General features: G+C 41.2%; 1 protein-coding gene and 1 long non-coding RNA gene across 6 annotated transcripts in view; one reads left to right on the plus strand and one right to left on the minus strand.

Moving 5' to 3' along the window:
- Positions 1-419: 419 nt before the first annotated feature.
- The window catches only part of LOC307021818 (uncharacterized protein), a 49,388-nt gene continuing 29,116 nt past the window's right edge, over positions 420-20,691 (minus strand). For all 5 annotated transcript variants that reach the window (XM_079654289.1, XM_079654288.1, XM_079654291.1 and 2 more), the window contains 23 exons: positions 20,206-20,348; positions 18,364-18,471; positions 18,021-18,247; positions 17,715-17,895; positions 17,199-17,279; positions 16,333-16,483; positions 15,429-15,544; positions 14,433-14,582; positions 14,061-14,211; positions 13,752-13,924; positions 12,784-12,919; positions 12,567-12,686; positions 7,745-7,782; positions 7,504-7,621; positions 7,158-7,270; positions 6,439-6,610; positions 5,468-5,736; positions 5,224-5,389; positions 4,688-4,839; positions 3,929-4,043; positions 3,610-3,849; positions 1,543-1,672; positions 420-1,445 (listed from right to left, as the gene is read on the minus strand). In XM_079654289.1, the coding sequence (XP_079510415.1) occupies positions 1,214-1,445; positions 1,543-1,672; positions 3,610-3,849; positions 3,929-4,043; positions 4,688-4,839; positions 5,224-5,389; positions 5,468-5,736; positions 6,439-6,610; positions 7,158-7,270; positions 7,504-7,621; positions 7,745-7,782; positions 12,567-12,686; positions 12,784-12,919; positions 13,752-13,924; positions 14,061-14,211; positions 14,433-14,582; positions 15,429-15,544; positions 16,333-16,483; positions 17,199-17,279; positions 17,715-17,895; positions 18,021-18,247; positions 18,364-18,471; positions 20,206-20,348 (3,482 nt within the window). In that variant the 3' untranslated portion in view covers positions 420-1,213. The remainder of the gene's footprint in view (positions 1,446-1,542; positions 1,673-3,609; positions 3,850-3,928; positions 4,044-4,687; positions 4,840-5,223; positions 5,390-5,467; positions 5,737-6,438; positions 6,611-7,157; positions 7,271-7,503; positions 7,622-7,744; positions 7,783-12,566; positions 12,687-12,783; positions 12,920-13,751; positions 13,925-14,060; positions 14,212-14,432; positions 14,583-15,428; positions 15,545-16,332; positions 16,484-17,198; positions 17,280-17,714; positions 17,896-18,020; positions 18,248-18,363; positions 18,472-20,205; positions 20,349-20,691) is intronic.
- Positions 7,571-12,559, plus strand: LOC307021823. The gene is made up of 3 exons (XR_013803253.1): positions 7,571-7,662; positions 8,245-8,326; positions 8,428-12,559. It is a non-coding gene; the product is annotated as an uncharacterized lncRNA (long non-coding RNA).

Raw genomic sequence — 20,691 nt, forward strand, 5'->3', positions numbered from 1 at the left:
TATGATAATAGCCATAGTCGCAGCTTTGAGTAATTTTACTTTTCAATCCTTTTACTGGTGATAGTGTATTTTTACGTATCAGTTTACTATCTGTTAATATAAAAATTGCTTCAGCTTTACTTATGTAAACTGTAGTGTTAGTTTAAAATCTAACAACATATTTTATATTCTCTTCACTTTTGTATGCAAAAATCTTAATTTATAAGGTAGCTAGTACTAAAGCTGTCGGATAGAAGTAATGAAGTAAAAAGCACAATATTTACCTTTATGATGTCGTGGAGTAGAAGGTGGCGTGAGAAGAATATACTTAACTAAAGTAAAGTGTGAGCAGCTTTTTTTAAACGGAACTTTAATTTGTGCTACAACTGCTGGGTCATCTGTAAAAATGCATTAAACAATCTTCATCTATAAATTGTCTGTTTTTTGATTTGTATGTTCAAGCATTTATTAAAGTGATTGGAGATTTGCATAACAAGATACTACAAAGAAAGGTTAAACAAAGATTACTTTCAACTTTTTTTCATTGATACCAAAAAATTAAATCTTGAGTCACAGCTTAATGGCATCAACATTCAAATGACTCAAGGAAGATTTCAAAAACAAAGACTTAATAAACAGTATAAATCAGCAGGTAACGTAGACTTTTCTTTTAAAGATATCAAAAACATGTGAACATGGTTCAGAGGATGGTAGGCGATGGTGTGGAGCGAGTAATGACAAGAGGAGCGTTCGCAGAAGATCTGAACCCACAGCAGCTCCGCTCCTCAAGGCGCTGACATTTGATGCCACTCTAAGTTTTTCTACTATTAAGCAAAGTTTTTAGAAAACAAACTCCTTACAGAACTGTTACATTTTCCCAGAATGCTGCTGAAGAGAAGGGAACAGAGGTTGGATTTTGTTTCCCAGTCAGCCAAGAAGAACTCCTCAAAGATGTATTATTGTAGGCCTGACATATTTCTGCCACAGCAGGTTCAGGAAACCGCTGTCTTCAAAACGAGAGAGCCGGAGTGGTGAAATGCTTTCAGGGTTTTAGGACTCATAACTGCACCAGTGACTATTAGTTTAAACTAAGCCACGGTCCAAGTCTTTATTTAATCACCCTGTTAGCAACAATCCAAACTTTTAAATGATTTGAAAAAAAAGGCTTGTAATGTTTGATTCATCTGAATTTGTGATGCAGAGAGTTTGAAATAATCCCTTTACATTGTGTCCATCACCGTGAATCCTCCTCGTCAGACTCAGACATGGTGTAATCTGACGCCTGCTGCTCCGTACCTCGTCTGTCGTCCCTCTGCAGCTCTCTGACGGCGAGGATTCGTACGAGCATGGCCTCCATGGTGCTGTCGTCCAGAGGCACGGAGGAGAACCACAGGGGGCTGTTGGGAACACAACACTGATCCGGGTGGAGGTAGAACAAGTCGCTGCGCTGCCTCACCGACTCTGAGCTGGAGGACGAGAAGACACAGAAAATGAAGATTGTCAATAAGTGAATCCCCCTGAAAGAGGAGAAAAAATGACTAAACTCTAAATAAAATGACGCACCACTTGGAGAGGTAGAACTGGTAGAGTCTGACTGGACAGCGGAGAGGGTTCTCCGTGTTCTCCATCATCTCCACGATGTCCTCTTTACTCTCAGTTCTCTTACGCTTCTTAGCTGGGACGCCGTATGAATCTGAGGAACACACATAACCACATCCACAAGTTCTGTAAGGCTCAAACAGCAGTCCCATTGGCTCACTGGTCTTAGCCATGCCTTTCTTGGTTGAAAAGCCCATTTTCATTGAATTTGCACTTCCCTATGTCGAGGCAAGCTAGTGCAGTCATCTGCTCTACGATACGCTGAGTGTTGTTGACATCGCCTTCTTAATCCACACAATGTTAATGCAGGAGGCCTTTCGGTAAATTCATAATAAAATAGATGTTACCAATTATTTAGGTAATTTTAACTGCAATATCAGGAAAAAAAAACGTTCATAAAATAGTCCCCATGTTAAAGTAAGAGATAATGTGCAGGCGGTCATTAATTTAAAAAAGGACACCCTAAAGGACCATGCAGTGTTCCCGTTAATTTGTACTTCCTGTCTGTCTTCTTCTGACGTCCAGTGCTCAGTTTAACCTCTTTCCTTCCTTTTCTTTACTGAGGACAGTTTAGCCATCATGAATCCACAGTTTTGTGCTCTCCACAAATATATAAATGAATATGAAAGCCCAGCAGCGCCTACCCCCCCAATCATGTACACCAGGGCTTCTCAAACTCCGGACCAAGGTCCGGATCCGGGCCGAACTGCAAATCAATCCGGACCGAACCCCGTATCCCATTATAAAAAAATAATAATACAAAAAATTAAAAAAAACGTGCTGATTCTGATGTAAATTAATGTATATTTTCTTGTGTCTGACGCGTTGTGAGAATGAACGTGCATATATATTTACTTGTGCGTGACACGCATTGCAGACCGCAAGTTTACCTGACCTTCTAATGCCTTTTTTGCCGAGGTTCAAGGCATTGGCTACGGACAAACAGTGCCATTTCTCCCACTAGTTCAAGCCACCATACTGTATGTATGTATTGAATGTGTGTGTGTATTGTAACAGGACTGGGCAGATAAAGAGGAAAGTGGCAGTGCAGCAATCACGACAGAGGCAGAGTTCAAATCCAAAAAAAAGGCTTTATTGCTATTAAACTAAAAAATACCTTCCATTAAACAAAGGCTAACGTAGCCGGGCCGCTAACCAACTTACCAGCTTACCAAAATGTTTCCACAGGCTGGGAGCCTCCTGCTCCCTCCATGTGCCACACATAACTGAGCAACTCTGTGTGCTTTGTCTCCCTTGAGGGAGTGATTAGCACCAGGTGTGAGGTCTCCACCCCTGCTCCCAATACTGCTAATTGGAAGAGGGTGGAGCCACCTGTTGGGAATGTAGGTGCCTCCCACTACCCTGCCTCTCAGCCCCTTACAGTATACAGGGGCGCCGTTTGCCGACAGGCAAGTGCTTGGACCAGAAGGAGGCCCCCAAATAAGGTAGATTAAGAAGGTCCACAGCAACGACAACATGAAACACCCTTTAATTTACTGCAACGACATGTCGGGGGCCCCATGCATAGCGCGCCGTAAGAAACTGCTTCTTAATTTCAGTTTCGTTGCTCCGCTCCGAGGGACTTTACTGTCATTTATCTGGACCAGTGACCTTGTATAAAATTCCCAAGTGGACCTTTAATAAAAAAGTTTGAGTACCCCTGATGTACACCTTCTACCGAGGCGCCATCGAGAGCATCCTCAGCAGCTGCATTACGGTGTGAAGCTGCACCCCCTCCAACCGCCCTGCAGCCCATAGTGAGCTCTGCTGAGAGGATCATTGGTGCCTCCCAACACTCCTGCACCTCCACAACACCTTGAAGCACTCAGCATTGTGGGGGGACCCCCATACTACCTTTTCACCCTCCTGCCTTCAAGGAGGAGGTTCTGCAGCCTCCGGTCCAGCTCCACCAGACTCAAAAACAGCTTTTTCCACCAGGCTGTCAGGATGCTGAACTCTCTCCCCTCCCTCCCACATCTCCACACTCAAATATATTGATAATAAAGTTGACTTTGACAATCCTACTGGTACCTGACTCTGCCTCGTTTGGGGGGTAGAAGCGCAGGAAGGTGTTCTTGCTGTTGTCATGGTTGGTTTTGGTGCAGCGCATGACGTGGGCGAAGGACAGCTGGCGGTGCTGCTCCACCGTAGTGAAGCCAAAGTATTTGCAGCAGAAGAAGAGCAGAGTGTTGAGGAGGACGATGGGGGAGTACGCCCCCAGCTGTTTACATTCCCAGAGAAACTCCTCCTCCACACGGGAATGGATATAACCTGCAGAGAGGGAGGAGAGCTGTTAGAAGTCTGATCACTCTGAGCAGGTCATAGGCGGAGAAAAGACACTACGACTCACCGCTGGCTGAGACTGAGGGTCTGAAACTCTTCAGGATCTGGGTGAACATTGTGGAGAACTTGCTGTAGGTTAGATCACTGAATATGTTCTCCATACGGGCGTTCTCAAACAGGTACTGAAGAGAAAAGACAACATTTAAGTCCGATAAAGAAACAAAACTGTGTGAAGGCACTTACATCAGACCCTTCAATAACAATCGACAACACAGTGAATGTGATGAAACTATTATAAAAGGGTCCCATTATTAATAGGATTAGCATCATAATCACATGATGTCCAATATATATTAAATGTACACAAACGTTAAATGTTATATGGAATAAAGCAAAAAACATATGACCCTATATCTATATGAAACAGTTACTAACCGAGAAACAAGCTTATATGAGGAATGTTTTCACATTTCTATTATGCATTATGAATGATGGCACATGGTGATTATGTAGTGTCTTATTTTGACTGACTATCCTGCATAATGTACGTAAATGTATTTAACAAAAAAAGATACGGTAATGTAGATTCTTCAGTTTCTTTCATTTCAATAACTGTGGTTTATTTATTTATTTGATTCTCACACATACATATAATTCATATGAAAATAAATACAATATAATGTATGTATGAGGAAGTGGTAGAAACCTCAAATTTCTACCACTTCCTCATACATACTTTAGATACAAATGTGTAATGTAATAATAATATAACATAGCAGCTGTGAGAGTGCATAATACAATGTGTGTGTAGTGTTGCTCATCTTGCCTGTTGGATGCTGAGGCAGAGGTAGAAGAGGCCGTCGGGGGGGTACGGCTCTCCGTCAGGACGTTTCACCTCAGTGATGAAACGACACAGGCTGTCGCTCAGCTCTGCCGCGGAACAGCGGAGAATATCTTTGTTAAACGTCACGGCACAGGCTGACAGGAGAAGAGGCAGGAGGACGTGTCAACAATGTTGTGTTGGGTTATCATATACTTCATACGTTGTTTATTGAGGTCAGGTTCCACTGACCTATCTGTTGAGTTATCTAAATAAAAAAAAGATTCTTCTTGAAGTGAATTCTAATCTAGATTGTTGGGCTTAAGCTGAAATACTACCATGCGTGCCAAAAACAATATACATTTGATAAAAATGTAATAATAATATCTCAATAATGATAGAAGTTTTAGTTTCAAATACCTTTGCACAAACAATTGCAGACATCTGGCAGTTGTTAAGATTTTTTCTAACTCAAAAAACTAAACTTTTAGTTTAGGTAAAGAAAGTTGAAGTAAAAAAGGAAGAAGGACAGAAAGACATACAGGAAACCAGGTCCAGGTCAGTTTGAGATTCCCTCCACTGTATCCATCTCTTCCAGGCGTTGATCCCACGTTGACTGTTCAGTTTGTGGCGCTTCCTCGTACTGACCTCCTCTTTTTGGGAACCCTCCGCTTTAGCCACGTTGGAAGGCTGTTGCGGTTTATGACCCTTTAAAAGAGAATTTAGACAAGATCAAACCACAGAGCGATGAGACCAAAGCATCTAAAGTCACAGCTGGTTTGTTACCTTGTCCTTGTTGTGGACTGTCCCCACAGTCTGTTGTGATAGCAGAGAGACTGGTGCAGGACTCAGTGAGCTCTGGGAACCCCCTCTCAGCTCCAGAGGAGGAGGGGGGGGCTCATTGGCCTGGCACAGCTCTAAAACCGGAGAAGGTTTTTCGCTGTTGTTTGGTCGACTGAGAGATCCAGAGCTGCTGCCAGAGGAGGAGTCTTCCTCGTTGGTAAAAGTGGCCTGATGATCTGAGTCCAAGTCATCGCTACACTTACTGCTGTGGTCTAGAAATACATTGATAGAAAATAAATAATTAGATTCAAGTATAAACTATTGTGAATCCAGATTGTTTGAATGTTTTTGGTTTTTCTAAACTCCTTCCAGAGATTTTTTATCAATACATTCGAAATATTTTCTACTACGTTAAATGATTACCTATACTAAGAATGATCAATAAGCGCAGTAGTATTCTTCAAACCCTAACGATACTCATCCCTAGAGTAAATATTCACTGAGAGAAGAAAGTTGAAAGGAAGCATAAACAGCGCTAAATAAAACGGAAAGAAAAACAAAGACGAGAAAAACAGAATGAAAGATACTTTGACTAAATTAAAGATTGACAAATGTAGGGTGAGCCTAACGTAAATTACAGCCTTCACTTCCTCTAAAAATGAGTCAAAAAGACTGTCCAACTCAAGGACACGAGTGGAAGCTCTTATCCGTTTCTCCTGTGGGATAACAACCTCCCTCTGTCATCTTACACAGAGCTGTTTTAGATAAGTGAAATAAAAAAAACAGCTCCGTGCCTTGACAATAACTGTGTTGCAATTCTTAATCTAAAAAGATAATTCATCTCTAGAGTTTTTTTTATCCTGTGAGCACCAAAAGGAGTTTGTGCAACATGCTGAGCCTTACATCAGAGTCTGCCTTAACTCCTGAATGACAAAGTAGATCAGAATCAGATCATAGGAGGACCAATGTCTTACCCTTTGGAGCACGGTTTTCTCGTCTTTGTCCCTCTTTTTTTAACAGCGTGTCTTCTCTCTCCTTCCTCTCATCCTGTGCTTTCTTCAGATCAGACGTGAAGCTGAGCTCTCCCTCCTGCAGGTCGTTCATGGATTTCCCGGTTGGATTTGGTAGAAACACGGGCACAGGCAGCTGCAGCAGGACAGTATGACAAAGACAGGGTGGTACATTTGAAGGTAGCACCTGGAGGTTTTGTTGCCTAACCAGGGGAACCAATGGGAGGAGGGATAGAGTGGGGAGGCTGGATGCGTCTTAAATGTCAGAAAGATGCCTGAAAATACTAAATGTTATCACTTAAAAACAGACATTCTCAACACTTTTCCACACACTCTTTTAAAGGTCTTTACTGAAATCTCAATCTACTGTCAACTTCAGCTGTTCTTTTTTGTGGCTGTGTTCAAACATGACCTGATGGTGCTGTATGACAGAGCATGATTAATCCAAATTAAATTGTAAAGAAATGTAAAGGATGTCATGTGGTTGGTGTCTATCCTGACCAATACAAATAGGTTTGAGGTGGAGCAAGTACACAAATATTTGCAAAAAAAGTGTAAGTAAGGGCATCTTCATTTGGAAAAAGAAACAATTAAATGTGTGTGTGCTTAGCAGTGCATCATGTAAGGAAGAAGGGAAACACTGATGTCTAAATGTGATCAAGGTTACCAGGAGTTTTACATACCGGTATGGGCAGAACCACTGGCCTCGGTGTGTACTGGCTGTACATGTTCATTGGCAGAGGAACGTACACTGGCACTGGGACAGGCAGGACTATGACTTTGGGGAAAGACTCGTCTTCACACACACAAAAAGGGGGAAAAAACAGTATCACATCTCTTTTTTCAGGATAGAGGGTAAACGTGTACAGTAGATCTTTGCACTAGTATATTTTCCATAAGAAAATATGTGTGTTGGTCACGAACTCGCTGATTCAATAAAACTGGCTAACATCTTTGATTTGGTAAGGATCAAAGAATGGATTCACAAGAATCAGACTAGCATTTTAGAAATCCTGAAATTATGTTTACCCGTCTGTGTCTCTGTGTTGACAGTCTGCGTCGTGCAGGAGACTCCTTTGTTGTGGACCAGCGGTGTGCAGAGCATGGACTTATTCTTCAGCTGCTTGGGGGAGGTTTGAACACTGGCCTGAAGAACAGACACAACAACAATAACAAAACATCCAAAAGGTTAGATATTAGCTCATTCAAATGTGTGCTTGGAAACACTTTTTAAATCTAATATGGGTAGGAGTTTCTGGAATAAACTTACATGTCCAACCACCTTTGTCTGAATGTCAGAGACCGGCACTGAAGAGAAATGACAGCTTTAGTCAGAAAAACAAAGATGTTCACAGCAACTGAAGAGAGTATTTGTAGCGTTTATCACAACACAGGCTGTACCACGTCGTCTTTTTTTTTCTACATTCAAAGTTTATTTTTGAATGACTGTGGTCATATTTTATGATGTCATTAAATACATTAGCCATACATTTTTTATCTCATCCATACATTCACATTTTTTACAAATAAATTGAATCTACAGATGTCTTTACAGTGTGTGAGCTCCAAGTAAATGCAGCTACATAATAGGGTCTTTTTTAAACAACTTACGTAATTGATGAAACATACAATGAATGCCTTTGTTGCTGTGCACATGATATACATGTGATCATAGAGAGTGAGTGTGTGTGTGTGTGTGTGTGTGTGTGTGTGTGTGTGTGTGTGTGTGTGTGTGTGTGTGTGTGTGTGTGTGTGTGTGTGTGTGCGCAGGGGCGCCGTAAGGTTAGGACGATTCTAAGGGCCTGTGACTAGCAGGGGGCCCCAAAATGTTTAAAACATTAAGAAAAAAAATGTAAGTACCCTTTCATCAATAATTAACATTAATATAACGTTATATTGCGTAGTAGGCTACTCACTAAACTTAAGATTCATTTAACTTATTTTCTTCCAAAGGTTAATTATCCAAAGGCTCTGGACACCCCCTTCTATTTACATGTAATGGTTTGGTCCTGCGACTCCTGCCTCCAAACACGGAAACGGCACTTTCTAGCAGAGTGAAAGCATGTGAGGAGGGATGCTAGTAGCCTACGTAGTGTACGTGTGTTGTAGTCTATGGTTGTAACCTATGGTTGTAACATGTCTCAACGACTCACAAAGTCAGGCTCTAAGAAAAGAACAGAAAGGAGAGAAAGACAGGAAAGAGGGACTAAAGGGCGACAGTATGTAACCCAGTTTTTCACAAGAAAAGGTGGGTGTGGTCCATTAGCTAAGCGTAGTCCATTGTAAATTGTAATGTTTTTTTTACTAAGCTGACATTAAGTAGGCTACTGTTAATATCTTCACAGAAAATTCAGAGGTTTTTCATTTCACTGCTCTTTTAGCTGACATTAAATGCAGGCACATGTTTATCAGCTATTCATATTAAATCAGTTGTCCCTGCCCCTGGTGCCAGGACCAACAGATCCATCTTCAGGGTCAGCAGCCCTGTCCCCCCATAAGGCTGAACCTGAACCAGTTTTTCTCCCAACTGAAGGAGGTGAGCAGCATCGTGTTGAATGACATGCCACTTAACATATCTGAAGGGAGACTAGAATACAACACACACATATATATCAAAACAAAAAGCTAACATCTAATTTAAATTATACATTTCAAACACAGTATTTTCCCACATAGCCAATGATCTATATAAAACAAAAAACTGCTTTAGTCTATTTAGGATGTTTGAAGCGTTTAGTGATCAGTCTGTATTAGGTAAATAAAATGTTAATCACCGACATTTTGGTTAAGATATTAATACTAATATTATTATATTAAAGAATATATTATCATATGTGTCATGTAAACTCTACAGAGCCAGGGCCCTCTTCAGTTTTGTCAGGAAGGTGTGTGGAAGTGGAGGAAGAGGTGAAGGACAGTGCCAGTGGCAGTACCAGTGTAGATGATGAGGATGAAGGCTCCAGTAAAGACAAGAGAAGGTGCACAGAAAGGGACAGACAAAGTGAGGAAAAGGACAGACAAAGCGAGGAAGCTGTAAATGACAAGTTATGCAACACAGATTCTGTGGAAAAAAATCTTCTGTCAAATGACCCAGCTTTGTGGCCAGCAAATATGACTAATATGGACAGGGAGTCTATAGTTAGGAAATTGGCCACAACAAGAGATGAAGACCAACACATGCTACAGGATTCTGAAGGAAGGCATTCCCAGAATACTTGCAGTATATTAAGGCAGCCAATGGAAGAGAAAAGGTGAAGAGAGACTGGGTGATTCACAGCAAAAGCACTAATGCACTATATTACATCCCATGTGTGCTTTTCTCCCATGAACAAAAAAGACCTTCCCTTAGTGTACTGAACAGTCAACATGGATATATAAAATGTCTGTTGTGAAGTGGCGTCGTATGTATGATAAGTTCCCGGCCCATGAGAAGAATAAGGCACACAGAGACTGCTACTTAAAGTGGAAGAATTTGCATCAATCTGTAATGGAAGTTAGCGGCATTGACTGTCAGTTGCAGAAGCAGATACGAATAGAAACTGAGAAAAATAGAGCTCTCTTGAAGAGAATCCTGGATGTAACACTGCACTTGGCATCAAGGAATTTACCTTTCAGGGGTAAAACCAAAGATCTGAATGACATTCACAATGGCAATTTCCTAGGCACACTAGAGCTATTAGCTCATTACGACCCACTGTTGAATGAACACTTACAAAAAGTTAAGGACAAAAAGAAAAGAACCAGGCTGACACATTATTTGAGCTCTGACATTCAAAATGAATTCATTGAGTTATGTGGCAGAAGAATTTTGAAAACAATTCTAAAGGAAAGGGAGGATTCTATTTATTATTCAGTCATCTGTGATGCTACACCAGACATTTCACATACTGAGCAGAATGTTGTGCTCATAAGATATGTGAATTATTGTAACAAAGAAACTGATGACTGGGAGATCACTGAACGGTTCCTTGAATTCAAGGACTTCCACAAAAAGACAGGGAGTGAGATAGCCGAGATGATTGAAAATGTGCTTCAAGACAAAGGGATAGACATTGAAGATTGCAGAGGGCAGGGATATGACAATGGGGCAAACATGTCAGGAAAAGTCAAGGGAGTCCAAACCCAAATACTGAAAAAAAATAATCTGGCTACATTTTCACCTTGTGCCTCCCACACCCTAAATCTTGTAGGTGTGCATGCTACAGAATCAAGCACAGAAGTGTCAACATTTTTTGGCTGCATCAATCGCCTTTACACACTTGTTAGTGCCAGTCCAGCGCGATGGGCCATCTACAAAGAGAAAACAGGTTGCTCTTTGCATCGCCTCTCAGATACCCGCTGCAGTTCAAGGATCCATGCTGTTAAACCTGTAGCAAGACACCTACCTGATGTCATTGAGGCCCTTGATAGCATACTCATGACATGCAGTCTCACCAGTGAGGCCAGATCAGATGCTAGTGGGCTGAAGACCTACTTCATGTCATTCAATGCTATTGTCCTCCTCACTGTCTGGTTAAAAGTACTGCAATGCATTGAGGACAGGAATACAATTCTCCAGTCTGGGAAGATCTCACTCGACATAGAGACAGCCAATATCAGAGACTTAAAGGAAGAGATACAGGCTCTTAGAGATGCATGGGAGTCACTCCTGTCTGAGGGAACACTGATTGCTGCTCAAATGGATGTTGCACCTGAATTTAGCATGGAACACTGTCGCAAGAGAAAAAGGAAGAGATTCCATGATGAGACCTCTCAAGAGAAGACAGATCAGGACAATGCAGCAACGGTGTTCTGCAACACAGTGTTTTTTACTTCAATGGACAAGATCATATGCGACTCAGACACTAGGTTCCGCACTACTCAATGTATTGTGGAAGAATTTTCTGCTGTTCTGAAAGTTGGGCAGATTGCTGAGGATAAAGTCCCTTCTGTTTGCCAACCACTGATCAGGAAGTATTCAAGAGATCTTACACCTGAGTTTGAAAATGAAGTAAGACACCTGAACACTGTGTAGGCAGCCACTTTCCACACTAACTTGTCCCCTCTTGGTCTCCTGAATGCAATTCACAAGATGCAGCTGCAAAGCATTTTTGGAGAAGTGTGCATTGTTTTACGTATATTTTGCACACTGCCTGTGACTGTTGCAGGAGGTGAGAGAGCTTTTAGTAAGCTAAAATTGATAAAAAACTATTTGAGGTCCACTATGTCTCAGGACAGGCTTTGCAGTCTTGCCATACTGTCCATTGAAAGACAGTTAGCTAGAAAGCTGGACTTCAAGGACTTAATCAGTGACTTTGCCTGTAAGAAGGCTAGGCGCTGGGCTCTTGGTGAGTAAGGCTGAGCAAGGACTCAGATGCATGTTGAGAAAAAGACTGAGAACAGGTAATAGGCTCTGATTTGGCACCACCATAAGGCCTTTTCATTTCCATTTCCATTGTGTTCCACTTTAATACCTGCTTATTTTGTAGTTGGTATGTATATTTCATTTAAAAATCTGCTGCTTATGTTATTCTTTGTGTTATAGCATTTTACAAATGATTTTGTTGGTGGTAATGTTCACTTTATTTTAATTTAAGAGGTCATGTTATATTTATTTGGATTTATGCATTCATGTTGAGAATGTTCCATTCATAAGTGTTATTATTAAAAAGGCATTTACACCATAAAAGATGACTATTGAGGTCTATTGTCAGGAATGTTAGTCTTATATCAAATAGTGAATTCTACTGCAGCAGAAAGTTGCACGTCTGCAGTGTTATATTTTCACAGCTCACTGTCAGTAAATATTGTGCGCTTAGTATTGGACGACAAGATAGATGCAAGCCTGTACAGGTGGAGTTATTTAAAGCATAAATGATTGGGTTGGGTTCTGGAGGTGTGGTTAGCAATTGTGCTTGGTTGGCGTGGCCTGGGCCTGGTGGTGGGGGGGCCCAATTTGATATATTTTCATGGCGCCCAAAATCCCTGGCGGTGCCCCTGTGTGTGTGTGTGTGTGTGTGTGTGTGTGTGTGTGTGTGTGTGTGTGTGTGTGTGTGTGTGTGTGTGTGTGTGTGTGTGTGTGTGTGTGTGTGTGTGTGTGTGTGTGTGTGTACCTTGCAGTGCAGAGCTTTTAGTGGCACGGAGATGCTTAGCCAAAGCACTAGCGAGCGACATAACGTTAGCGATGACGGGGGAGGATTCCACTGTGCCTGAAGATCGAGGAGGCGAAGAGACTGCAGCCAGGAAACAAAGAGGAGTCAGCAGGGACTGTTGGGATTGATCTTACAGCATTTTATACTGACGACAAACAAAGATCAAACCAACACATACCTGTGCTGCCCATCTGGAACTTTTTATTGCAGAAATGTAGGAGACATCTCAGGTCACAGAAGTGTTTGATCTCTCCCAGCAGGGGGAGACTCTGCCTCAGTTCACCGTCACGACCGCAGGTGTCACATTTGGCGACCTGAGAGAATCCGACAGTTATTGTTTTGTCAATACGCAGCACCTCGTCACTATTTTCAAATAACAGCTTCAGCTTTTAGGCTTGCTTATATGCGAGTCGGCCGCAATTAACTATTCGATACATTCTGATTACAAGATTATAAGACGAACAAAAGAAAAAGACTTCAGTAAATTAAACATGATTGGGTGACTGTGTGCACAATATTTGTATGTTCTCCTATAAGAGAACATACAAATATGTTCTCTTATAGTTTTAAATAATGTATCCGTCATTTTAAAGCATCATTTACATCAGGGGTGCCCAATATGTCGATCGCAATAGAGCGGTCGATCGCAAAGGTAGTGTGGGTAGATCGCATGGCATCGAATTTTTTTTATTTTTTAAGATTTTTTTTTTAAAGTTAGCCTATCATCCATCCTTACTATGGCATTTGCCACTTGATTGACGTACAGGTAAGCCAGTCTGAGTTGTATTGTGCCATATGGGTTCATGCAGTGATGAGGGTGCCTCACCTCCTTATCTGAAGCGCAAATGCGGCGTACTATTATGCGCTTATGCGGCGCAATTAGTGTAAGCGCGCCACAGTTTATCTGCCGTTTAGTCCACTAGCACCCCCCCCCCGCTCACGACACAGATTGGGCAGGGGCGGCCCTGTAGGTAGATCATTTGGGCTTGGTCATTTTAAAAGTAGCTCCCAAGCTGAAAAAGTGTGGGCACCCCTGATTTACATGATATCATTGGAACTAAACATTACTTAGCAAATAAAAACATAAATATACAAACTAAAGTGTCTACAAAGGTTATTTGTGCAATAAGTCAACTTGTAACTTACATGGCAGTAGAGCAAATTGAACTGTGAGCTGCAGTTTTCAGAGCAGAACTCTTTGTCAGTTCCTTCAAACTTTGCCGTCACCACCGCCTTAGAGATGGAGGAGCAGTGCGCACACGAGCCACAGTGTTTGCCCCACTTCTTTCCCAGCTTCTGTCCAAAGAACACCCTGCAGCCTGGGAGGAGAGAAGGGAGGGTCAGAGATTCACAGCTTTATAATCCTGAATTTCATTTATTTGTGTTGCTGTTCTTGATTTTAATCATATAAGTGCAAAACAAAAAAAGGATAGAGTATTTGAACGTGCTTCTCACCATCGCTGCAGAAGTAGCAGTCTTTGCCGTTGACCTTCTTGACGTCGTCGATGATGCTTTCGTTCTTACAATATTCACACTTTCCCGTGATGTTGTTGATGCTCTTAAACTCTTGAGAGCACACCAGGCTACACAAAAAAAATATTTTTCCCTGTGCGGAAACACATACAGTGTAAAATAAAAACATCAAAGCAGCATTACTGTTTCTGAGATATTACGGTTAGAGGATTGAAGCTGTTCTGAACAGTAGGTCAACATTGCCAAAGCAGAACTTTGTGAATCAATGGACACAACACGACTCTTAATCACATCCTCTGGTTTAACTAGCTTTCTGTTCGAGCTGCCTATTCCATCTTTGAAAATGAAACACACCTTTTTCTCGATGACTTTGGGTGCACTTTTAATCTTGCGACGACACTGGGCACAGGGCAGTGTCTCTGGTGCTTTGAGGAAGTCGCCTTGGGTTTGGTCTGCGGCTCCTGTTGTTGAGGTAGGGGCAGGAGTCGTGTCTTTATGGGACTCCTGTGGCAAAGAAAGGTACAGAGGTTTTAGAGATGAGTAGGGTTAGTGGTGGTCTAATGGATAGTGAGGTAGGCTGAAGATCGGAAGGTTGTGAGTTCAAATCCTGCCAGGAACACCACCACTAGTGTGTAAGGCACTTAGCCCTTAGTTACTCCAGGGAGAATTTCCCTTTAATTGGTAATTGTAAGTCGCTTTGGATAAAAGCGTCAGCTAAATTAAATGTAATGTAATGAGTGAATGACATCTAGCAGTGAGGTTGCCAACAGAATACTCCTCCACTCATCCCTTTTTTTCCAAGAATGTTGGAGGAATATGGCGGCCTTCACGTAACGTAGATACTGTATACTATTGTTGGTCTTTCTCTCTTTATACCATTACAATTGTATTCAAGCAGTAGTGATTTTATATTTTAAAAACTGTGTAATATCCATCATCAATCAAAATTAGGTATTCCATTTAAAATCTTCTTAATTCATTCACACTGCGTAGTCTTGTGGGTGTGGCTAAAAAGAGGAGTCAAGGCTCCATCTCCACCCTGAATAATACCCAGTCTCCTTTTGTATCTTTTAAACTTGATATCCCCTAAACTTAAAAAGGACTACTATGTTATACTAGGGTTGGTGGAAGTCTGCCTGAAGGAGGCCCAGAGGAGTCCCTCTTTCATTATATAATTTTCTTCCTAAAAGTAAAATGCAACTTTCTGCAACAGAGGAGAACTGCAGTTTTTGGCAAAAGTGCTAATGTATTGATTCCTTTCCCTTTTTTTATTTTTCAGAGCTGTCATTTAGGAAGAAAAGTATGAGCTTTGAAACTAAAACACTGGCTAGTGAAAGCTGTAGGTATTACCTTAAAAGTCATGGCACAGGTTAGAGAGCAGAAGTTCCTGATGGAGGCATCTGACATGGCGAGGTGGCAGGCTGGTAATGTCTTCTTACCACACAGGTCACAATTCCGTGGAGTACCTGGGAAGGAGAAAAGGTTTTGATAATACAAAAATTGCAAAATTAAAGAAACATAACTAGTATCACAAGTATTAGTAACACTTCAGTAAGACTTAGATTTCTTCGGTTTACACGCCAGGGACAAGACAAGAAAATGGAATATGCAAAATCATAGATTTATTGTTGTTTTTACTGTAATAAACCTTCACTCAACTCTACACACTGGAGACCGACTATTTCTTTCCAGTGTGCAATTCTGTGTCGAAAAGTTCAAATGTGGTCATATATTCCATAGATGTTATTTGATCTTGCTGAGCATCATTGCACTGGGTTTCTATCATTTGTGACTGGAGTCCAAATATATTTACCCTACAGTCTGTATGTTGTTAATATATTTGATACATGGCTTCAAAAACAAGACTTGGAGGACAAGGGATAATACCTTTTAGGCATCGTGGTTTCGTTAAGGGTTGACTGTGAGCTCCAATGTGACAGTATGATTGCCTAACACGATCAACACATTTTCTCAAACGTCAGTCATTATTTCATTGGTTGGTTATTGCTATTATCGGCATCCAAAATCCTTAGAAATAATTGACGTGCAATTTATTCGCAGAAATGATTTAGTTTGGACTGAAAATACTTAAATCCTCTCTATTTACATTTTGAGGATTTAGACCAATCGACTGCATTACATTTTATCTTCATTGACATACCTATTTCATTGAGAGCTATAATTAAAAGACAGGTAGAGAAAGAGAAGTACAAAGATAAAGGGCAGCTGTGTTGTCAACGTTTAAGTGCAGTACCTGCTGCGTTCACTGCCTGGATCTTGGCTGCCATCACACAACTGTAGTTACAGAAGAGCTCCACCAGGTCCTCGCTGAATTGGTTTTCACACATTTCGGACATTAAATGGGAGGTGCGGCACATGGCACACGGCTGCATAGTCTTATTTTTCTGCAAAGAAATAAGAAAATAGCACAGATAATAAAGCAAATTCACTGACTGAGTATAACTAAGAGCATTACAATTTAGTAAGTAATTTATTGGAAGCAATAGCCACGTTCACACCGCAGTACTGAGATGTCTCCTACAGTTCCGAAATGTCACGTTCACACCAAAAATCATTTACATTACCATTACTTTAAAAAACATATTTCAAAAACCACGGGCAGTGATGGCGAAGTCCATAGGGACTTGGCTTGGCAACTGGAAGGTCACTAGTTCAAGTCCCGGAAAGACGAAGTGCTACCGAGATGTCCCTGAGCAAGGCACCGTTCCCTACATTGCTGCCCGGGCGCCGTACATAATGGCAGCCCACTGCTCCTAACACTAGGATGGGTAAAATGCAGAGAAACCGTTTTTTTACATAGTACCTGTACTACGTAATGACAATAAGTTCAATCTTCAATCTTCCATCTTCAATAGTAGCCCAGAAGGGACAAATGATACTCTATAAAGGGGCATTTTGGTGGCAATGTGAAACCTCACCACTAGATGGCAATGAATACACACATTTGTTTTTTTATCACTGCCTTAGCCTAAAATAATTCAGTACCATTACCATAACATTCACAAATAACTTAACTTGATACAGCTAAGAGCCTTGAAGTAAATTCTGAAACTTGGATGAAAGTGTACTTTTAAAATAATGTTTTTTAGATTGTGTTACCTGTTTGAATTGGGTCAGACACTCGGCACTGCAGAGTTTGACGCTGCCGCCCTCCGTCTTGAGCATGACTGATTTGTCGCTCTGCAGGACGTAGACAAACAACAGAATATCAAACATAACTCATTTCATTTCATATAAAGCAAAAGAAGAACGATTATTGGAACGTGGCCTATAAGACAAACATGTAGTTGTTTAAAAGGACACAGTTTGTAGTTAGTTGCTTAGATCATTCTTATAGCAGGCATTTTTTTCCCGTTATTGTAGGACAGTGAATTAGAGCCACTGTACGGAAACAAATAATTAATTAATTAGCCCGGCAAAAGGATTATACTCAGATCAGAATATCAAGATTCAAGTCGTACATTTACCAGATATATATTCTCTGAGATAAGAAAAGCTTACTTTTGTAATGAAGAAATATTTTTGTTGGAGATTCAAGTCAATTAATCAAGTTGCTTAATTTTAAAGAAACATGAACTCTAATTGATTCTTTTAATATGTTCCCTTTTCTCTTACAATGCAGTATCTGGTGCACACGCTGCATTGTGACTGAGATCGGATCGGCTCGAGGGAAATTTTGGTCGACACAACTCTCTTGTAGTTGAAGGAGGACAGGCAGGTCTTGCTGCAGAAATCCATAACCGTCCCCTCGTTATGCGCCTCAGCCTGGAGGACGTCCTGAGGCTGTGTAATCCCCCTGAGAGTACGAGGAAGGCTGAGATCAGTTCAAACTCATCTTGAAGCTTATATGAGTTCAGCTGGAGAATATTTAAAACCAATTTCTTTCAACTTGTCAGAGGGACAGGAGAAATGTTGACTCACTGGAGGCAGAAGTGGCAGGTCTTCTTAACTTGGTAAAATGTCCAAAGGCAGGGAGTGGAGCAGAAGAATTCAGCGTGGCTTTGCCTCTGGAAAACCGTCTCTCCGTCCATCAGGGGCTGTTTGCAGTTGAAGCAAGACGCAGGCAGATTCATGTGGGCTAGAGTAGGCGCTGAAGACGTAGAAGAGTCTTCTGTTAAAGAGAAGACTGATCCAATCTTCAAGTCCTCCTGTCAGAAACAAAAAGAGAGTGATGAATAAGCTGCTAATATTGTTTTTACTGTTATCCTAATTACTATTGTTGATATAGTTTTCCTCCTCATACAAAGCGTTTCATGTGTCCTACCATAGCAACATCATCTCCGGCCTTAGGCTCATACTTGATGTCTTGAGTGGAAATGGCTGATGGGAGATTCTGGCTGTACTCTTGTTCATCATTGGGCTCTTCTTTGATCTTGATGAGGAGTGAAGAGAGAGACGGATTAGTTGTAACGTTTACAACAGTCTGTGAGGAGAACTGCTGTTGTTGGGGTTTCTTTTGTTTGCACTGCAATACACTCAAAAATAAATAATTGTGGTACTCGTAATACTGAAGTCCAACTGTCGGTGATATTACTTATCAAGCACAAAACAAGCTATACTGCTATACAGTACATCAAACACATTACTACAGAAATTGCAGAAATCATATTCATTCAACTGCCTCGAATCAGGAATCTGTGGCTTTCAATAATAACAGAAGAAAATCAACATCATTTGTATGTATAGATTTTATATTTATATATATATATATATATATCTCGTTTCCCACTGTAGAGTGAGGGGATTCTGCCTGGAGAGAAACAGACAAGCTGGGAGAATGTGTATTATTTGTGTATCGGGATATTTGTAAAATGTAGGCAGCTGTCTATGCAGATTATACATCACTTAAAGCCCAAAATATAAACTCAAGTGTCAAACAAATGTGGAGTCTTTCTAGGCAAAAAAATATATATAGTGGGAGAATCACTAACCCTGCTCTCCGGTGATTAAACTTGAAGCTCACAAAGATCGATTTCAAAATCTTAAAAACTGACAGTTTGTTTGATTTGGCAGCATGGAACCACCAATTGCAAAACGGTGGTTATACCATGTTTGCATAGATAGATAGATCCCCATAAACACTGGTCCTTTGAAATCTGGCATACAGGGTTTATTTAAAGCTCCCATGTCATGCTTTTCCAGTTATTACCCGTCCCCTTGTGTGTTATGAAGGTTTTTCTGCATGTAAACGGTGTGCAGAGTCAAAACCCTCAAAGTACACCCTGTAGCGAGTAAAACTCTAACACAGAAAAGACCTCCCCAAAACTCCTCGTTGGAGATACGTCACTGTCCATTGATTCTTCCGGGTAACTCATGATGTCATGCGTTTCCCGGAACCAAATGGACCAATCCGTGGAGCCATTACGTTACGTCCCCAGAGCAGTTACGTTAAGCCCCCGCTGATTGGTCCAAATTGACCAATCCACGGACTTCCTCACACACACACACTCAGTGCATGCAGCTCTGCTGATCTCTCCTCCCTGGCTGCAGGCTGATAACAGACAGTTGGGATCGCGGCAAGATTCTCTCTGCAGACCCATTATCACAGCGTTTATGAACCTTTTTCTTACTCAATATCAAGCCACACTTATTGTTTTTACTTCGGCTCTGACTTTGTGTGTGCTCAGGGTGAGTTTCGCTGTGTTTCGCTGTGTATCGCTAAACAAGGAAACCACACCTCCACGGAGCTCAGCGCGATTCACAACGTGAACCAACCAATCAGAGCACACTGTGCTCACACGGAGGGTGGGGGCTGGAGCTATTGGAGCTACAATGAGCCGTTAAAGGCAGAGAGTGAAATTCAGTGAATACACGTAGTTTACAGAGATGCTGTATGAGAAACCAAAGTCATTTTGGAAAATTGCACAATATCAATCTATTCTAGTAGACCTCAACAATGGAATTATGATCAGTGGAAATGGCCATGAAATGGGACCTTTAAATAAAAAACATGTGTTGCACTCAATAGATATTATGAAGGCTATAACGCTTCATGATATCTATATAAACGCTTCCTTGTGGGAAGTAATAAAGCCTGAAGTTCTCAGCCACTATCCCAAACCCTGCTTCCACTGCAGAGAAAGTGGGTTACAAACATAATACTCACAAAATCCAAATTTTGTAGCGATGGCTTCATTTCTGTCATTTCTATCTCTTCTTGCAAAATCTTCACTTCTTTCATTTCTTCATCTTCAAGTGATGGCTTCACTTCTTTGATGTCATAATCTTCTGGAGATGGGCAGTTCCTTCCTATAAAGAAATGTTAAAAAGAGGGTTAAAGGTGGGGTAGGTAATTCACTTCAGATACACTTGTTGTTATTTTCCATAGAATGCTCTTAACATCCCGATAGCAATGAATATCTTAAAGGCCCTGTGAAGTGTGCACCTGTGCATGATCTGTTATGCTAATACGTATAGTAATGACCAAAATTGTCCATTGGAACCCATATCAAAAAATGTTGGAATAGCAACAAATTTGACGAGTTTTGAATTTTCCGGGGAAATCTGCAGTCGACCTTCGCCTTCGTGGGCGTGGCTTGCGATCTACTGCGTGACGTCACGAGATGGACGCCGCCGCACTGTTTACATTCAC

Source organism: Notothenia rossii (genome assembly GCF_949606895.1).
Source record: "Notothenia rossii genome assembly, chromosome: 10".
In the NCBI taxonomy this organism is placed as follows: domain Eukaryota; kingdom Metazoa; phylum Chordata; class Actinopteri; order Perciformes; family Nototheniidae; genus Notothenia; species Notothenia rossii.